This window comes from Tinamus guttatus, unplaced genomic scaffold, assembly GCF_059628265.1.
Source record: "Tinamus guttatus ecotype Peru unplaced genomic scaffold, ASM5962826v1 Tinamus_guttatus_pri_ptg000540l, whole genome shotgun sequence".
NCBI lineage: Eukaryota > Metazoa > Chordata > Aves > Tinamiformes > Tinamidae > Tinamus > Tinamus guttatus.
This window is the reverse complement of record NW_028289074.1, coordinates 422393-428079: the sequence shown is the minus strand read 5'-3', so window position 1 is coordinate 428079 and position 5687 is coordinate 422393. Positions and strand designations below refer to the sequence as shown.

General features: G+C 50.7%; 1 protein-coding gene across 1 annotated transcript; it reads right to left on the bottom strand.

The window, feature by feature from the left end:
• Nucleotides 1-4449: 4449 nt before the first annotated feature.
• On the bottom strand, nucleotides 4450-5385 carry LOC148592689 (olfactory receptor 14C36-like). Its single transcript, XM_088534104.1, has one exon. It carries the CDS (start codon nucleotides 5383-5385, stop codon nucleotides 4450-4452), a length of 936 nt encoding a protein of 311 aa, XP_088390230.1.
• Nucleotides 5386-5687: the final 302 nt, after the last annotated feature.

Here is a 5687-nt window from a genome sequence, read left to right as displayed (position 1 = left end):
AATTTGCAATGATTATTAGCAGAACATTTAATCATGCAGGTGGCTTTAGCAGACTTTGCAGGACAAATGAACATTCACTATCCCCTGCATAGGTTGTGGTCAGAACTTCCTAACATTCCCTTATTAGCAAGGTCTCTTTGGCAGCAAACTCCCGTTTCAGGTATTACTGTCCTCACAGATGGATCAGGACAAACTAAAAAGGCTGCCATTGCCTGGAAAATGTCAGTGGATGCAGAGTGGAAAACTGAGGTTCAAGCCAAAGCACCAGGCTCCACACAGCTGGTGGAGCTGGTAGCTGCAACCATGGCTTTTTAAAAATTCACAACTCTAAATCTTAATGTTGGAACAGATTCCTTAAATGTCGAAGGCCTGGTGAAGCGCTTGGAGGGAGCTATGGTTTGAGATGGCCCAATTGCTGATTGCTGATTTGCTGATGGCCCGATTGTGAAATTTATGGACTTTGTTAAATCGCTGAGCCAATCCCTACTTTATTACTCATGCATGGTCACATACTGGGGAGAAAAGTCAAGATGTGTGTAAGCACTGGTTAAGATGTTCTGCAGTTATGTGTTCCAAAAACGATAAAAACAGACAACGGGCCTGCATATGGTGCTATGCAAACTCAGGACTTCCTTAAACAATGGGGCGTTCAACATATCTTCGATATTCCTCGTTCTCCTACTGGGCAGGCAGTTATTGAACATTCGCACCAGACCCTAAAAAATATGTTCATTAAACAGAGAGGGGGAGCTCAGAGAGATGGCCGCCAAGAAAGATTGGATAAAGCTTTATATGTATTTAATTTTTTAAATTGTAACATAGCAGGTGAGCAGATGAGCAGGTGAGTTACTCAGCACTTTGGCCAATGGTCAGAAAATTTACAGCCAAGATCCCAAGGTACCATAAAAGGTCTAGTTACAGGGAAGTGGGAAGGTCCAAAAGACTTAGTAACTTGGGGAAGGGGTTATGCTTGTGTTTTGACAGATGGGAAACCAAGATGAGTCCCTTTGCAATGTGTACGGCCCTGGCTTTCCTCAGCAGCTGTGCAGCCTTTGTCCCAGGCTGGGTCAAACAGCCAAGAAATGTATGGGTAACGTTAGCCATGTCAACACCAGACAATCCCTTTCAAACATGTTTAATAGGAGTATTTTCTTGGTTAAGACAGTTTGGGCTTTGGAAAACACAAATTGTAAAGTTTTTGATTATTGGGTTAATTGTATTTTGCTTGCTGTTAATTGTCTACTTTGTCTGTTATCATGTGTAGAATGGTTAATTGTATGATCAATCAATCAAGTGATGACCGCTCAAATAAAAACTAAATAAGGAAGGGGGAGATGTGGAGGTCAGCCTAAGGTCAGTAGCAAAGAATGTCTTGTGGGCAGGTGGGGGGCTGAGCAGGAAAGGCAGGAGCTGCAGCCCCATGGCCAGCGCATGATCAAGAAGCTCCTTGGACGGCCTCGTGCATGACCAGTGCGTGATCATCTGGTTCATTGGTTTGTTGGGTTTCTGGGCTCCACGTGCTGCCAGGCAGGGTGGAGGCTGTCTCTGGGGTCAGAAGCTCTATAAGTTGCATTTAACTTAAAGGTCTTTGGTTTCACAACACCGAAGTCTGTGAATCCTTCATACGCTGCAGATTTTCCATTGTCCATCTTTTCCCTGCTGTCTCCCATGCAATTAATGTGGCCTTCCAAGAAAATCCTGCTGCTCTGTGCCCTCCACAAAGTATTTGTGCACAGCATGAAGATCTCTCCTGGCCTTCTCTGGTCTAGGCTGAACAAACATCCCTCTTCCAGCTTCTCCTTACCTGCCCCGTGCTCCAACCCCTGACCAACTTGTTGTCCCTGTGCTGAACTCCCTCCTGTTTGTTTGTTTCCTTGCAGAACTGGAGAGCCTAAGTGGGATCTGGTATAGAGGCATGGTGTCCACTGTGCCAAAAAGAGCGGTAGAACACACATGTGGCCCCACTGGCTGTGCTCTCCAAAATACAGTTCCATGAGGGTGGCCAAACTATGGCACAGGGACCCAAAGGGCCTCCCCTTGCTGACCACTAAGGCACTGAGATGAGATGTGGGTGCCCTTGGCCACCACCAGGACATACCCCGTGAGAGTCTCTATGGCAACGGCCAGGGCTTTGTGATGGGGGTGGCATCATGTCCCCAAGGCCATTGTGATGGGGCAGTGCCCATGGCAACCAAGGCTGTGTTGGGCCAGAGCACCACCCTCAGGGTCGCACTCTGAGGAGAGCAGCTCCAGCAGAAGGATGAAGGTTGGGTTGGGGATAGTTTTAGTTTAGTTTTATTTTATTAACCCTCTTGTTGGCTTCTTCCTTGCCTGCTCCACCTCTCCCTTTTCCTCTCCCCTTTACCCTTCTCTGTGCTTTTTCCTCGCCTGCTCCACCTCTTCCTTTAGCTGTCCCCCATTGCCTCCTCCTTGCCTCTTCCTCTCCCGCTCCACCTCTTCCTTTAACTCTCACCCTAGCCCCTTTCTGTGCTTCTTCCCCATCTCCTCCACCTCTCCCCTTTCCTCTCCACCTTTCCCACCTCTGTGCATATACCTCACCCACCTCCCATCTCCTTTTGCCTTGACCCCTTTCTCCCTTTTGTGCTTCTTCCTCTCCCCCTCCACCTCTTCCTTTAGCTCTTCCCCTTTCCCTCCTCTGTGCTTCTTCCTCACCCACTTCACCTCTTCCTTTCATGAAGGAAGCTCCTTTCCTCACATAGATTGACACCATCTCCTGTTACATCCTCATAGGGCAGCTCAGGAAGTGCAGGCTGGATGAGTGGACAATGGGGTGAATTGAGGGCTGGCTGAATGGCAGAGCTCAGAGGATTGTGATAAATGGGGCCAAGATGGAGGCCTGAGGCCAGTGGTGTCCCCCAGGGGCCCATACTGTGCCGAGTGCTGTTCAACTTGTTCATCAATGACTTGGACGAGGGGACAGAGGGCACCCTCAGCAAGTCTGCAGATGATACCAAACTGGGAGGAGTGGCCAACACTCCAGAGGGCTGTGCTGCCATTCAGAGGGACCTGGAGAGGTTGGCGTATTGGGCAGAGAAGAACCTCATGAAATTCAACAAGGACAAGTGCCAGGTCCTGCACCTGAGGAGGAATAACCTCAGGCACCAGGGCAGATTAGGCGTTGACCTGCTGGAAAGCGGCTCTGCGAAGAGGGATTTGGGAGTCCTGGTTGACAATAGATTAACCATGAAGCAGCAATGTGCCCTCGGTGCCAAGAAGGCCAATGGGCTCCTGGCTGCATCAGGAGGAACGTTGCCAGCAGGTTGAGGGAGGTGATCCTGCCGCTCTCCTCAGCTCTGGTGAGGCCGGACCTGGAGTATTGGGTGCAGTTCTGGGATCCCCAGTACAAGAGGGATGTGGAAATCCTAGAGACGGTCCAGTGTACAGAGATGAAGATGATTAAGGGACTGGAGTGTCCGACTGCCCGCAGCCTCCCATGCCAGCCCCTGTCTCCAGCACAGCACAAGAGTCCCTGCTGCGGGGCTCCTCTGGCAGGGACACAGCAGCCTGCCTTTAGGTGATCTGCCTAGAAGCAGATTTCTCATTCTTGTTTATTCCTCCTTGACAGCACAACTGCTGCTTTCCTCTTCTCCAGGTGTATCCTTGCTCTGCCAAGAGTCTTTCTGCAGGTGGGGACATTGGTGCTGGTCCGCCCAGCAGCAGGGCCCCAGGTGGCTGCTGCTGCTCTGCAGAGCACTTGACTGTTGGCCTACAGGGTCCAAAAGTGACCCCACACTGCCCATGGTGCTTGCAGTGAGTAGCAGACCCAGTTGGAGAGGCACCACTGCACCTGATAACCCTTCCAAGGGGGTCTGTGGCCTTGGACGAATAGCTGGGCAATCACTGGGCTTTTCAAATGGCTCAGGATGTGTTTCAATTTGTCCCAAGACCCAGCCCATGACACCGAAGGTGACAGGAATGACTCCGCAGGCACCCTTCCATGTGCCTGCAGGGCCCTCTCTTCCACTTGTGGGACTACAGAGCTATCACTAGCCTGGACATTCACTGGCTTTGCCCTTTATATTTGGGTGACTCCACCTGAGTTTTTGAAGCTGGATTCACAGCCCACCCCAAGGCACGTGGTCCCCCTGGAGATGCCCTGTGGTCGCCTGGGGGATCTATATCTGTCTCCAGTCCTGTCATTTGGGGGATACCGCTTCACCATGCATCACCTGCAGGAGCACTGAACACCCACAAGTGAGAACAGGATCCAGGCCTCACTGCCTAACTTGTCACCTATGAGGACATTGCACGGAGCCCATGGAGAGGCCTGCAAAGCAACAGGGTCTTGAAGAGTGAAAGCCCTTGAGTAATTACAAATGCGCCTTTCAAAGGAGAGAGCAACATTCAAGCAACACAATGAGAAAATCCCCTTTAATTAGAGCAAAGCCAAGATTGACATGAACAGGCAGAGAGATGGGCAGTGGCAGTTTATTTCTGAGGAAGTAGTACCAAATGAATGAGCTTCCTCAATGCATCCTTGATCTCCTTGTTCCTCATGCTGTAGATGAGGGGGTTCACTGCTGGAGGCACCACTGAGTACAGAACAGCCAGCACCAGATCCAGAGCTGGGGAGGAGATGGAGGGGGGCTTCAGGTAGGCAAACAGTGTAGTGCTGAGAAACAGGGAGACCACGGCCAGATGCGGGAGGCACATGGAAAAGGCTTTGTGCCGGCCCTGCTCAGAGGGGATCCTCAGCACAGCTCTGAAGATCTGCACGTAGGACACCACAATGAAAGTGAAACATCCAAAGCCTAAACAGGCACTAGCCACCAGAAGGCCAACTTCTCTGAAGTAGGAATCTGAGCAGGAGAGCTTGAGGATCTGGGGAACCTCACAGAAGAACTGCTGCACCTCATTGCCTAGGCAGAGGGGTAGGGAAAATGTGTTCCCAGTGTGCAAGAAAGCATAGAGAAAGCCACTGACCCAGGCAGCTGCTGCCATTCTGACACAAGCTCTGCTGCCCAGCAGGGTCCCGTAGTGCAGGGGTCTGCAGATGGCAACGTAGCGGTCATAGGCCATGACAGTGAGGAGATAATACTCTGCTGATACGAAAAAAAAGAAGAAAAAGACCTGGCCAACACATTCCAAGTATGAAATGACCGTCATGTTCCACAGAGAATTGTGCATGGATTTGGGGACAGTGGTGGAGATGCAACCCAGGTCTAGGAGGGAGAGGTTGAGGAGGAAGAAGTACATGGGGGTGTGGAGGCGGTGGTCGCAGGCTACGGCTGTGATGATGAGGCCGTTGGCCAGGAGGGCAGCCAGGTAGGTGGCCAGGAAGAGCGAGAAGTGCAAGAGCTGCAGCTCCCGCCTGTCTGAGAATGCCAAGAGGAGGAACTCGCTGAATGAGCTGCTGTTGGACATCTGTTCTATTGGGCTCAGGAAAACTGTGTAGGGAAGAAAAGGCAATATTAGCTTAGAAAAATTTTCTCTGAAATAAACTTTCCATTTTTCATAGAAATGCTTCTCGACCCCGTCCCAACTCTCAGTAATTCCTTCTTCACACTGTCACCTTCAGTCAGCTTCTCAGTCTCTGCTCCACCTGAGTGTTCTGGGAGGAGCCGGAGCCTGAGTTACTCTACGCCAATGTGTATAAAGGACTGGTTCTTGATATCTCTCCTTTTCGGAGTTGATGTCACAGGGCATCCACATTTAAGATAAAGGGT

Coding starts and splice junctions, on each gene's coding strand:
- LOC148592689 (XM_088534104.1), bottom strand. CDS start 5,385: ATGTCCAACAGCAGCTCATTCAGCGAGTTCCTCCTCTTGGCATTCTCA.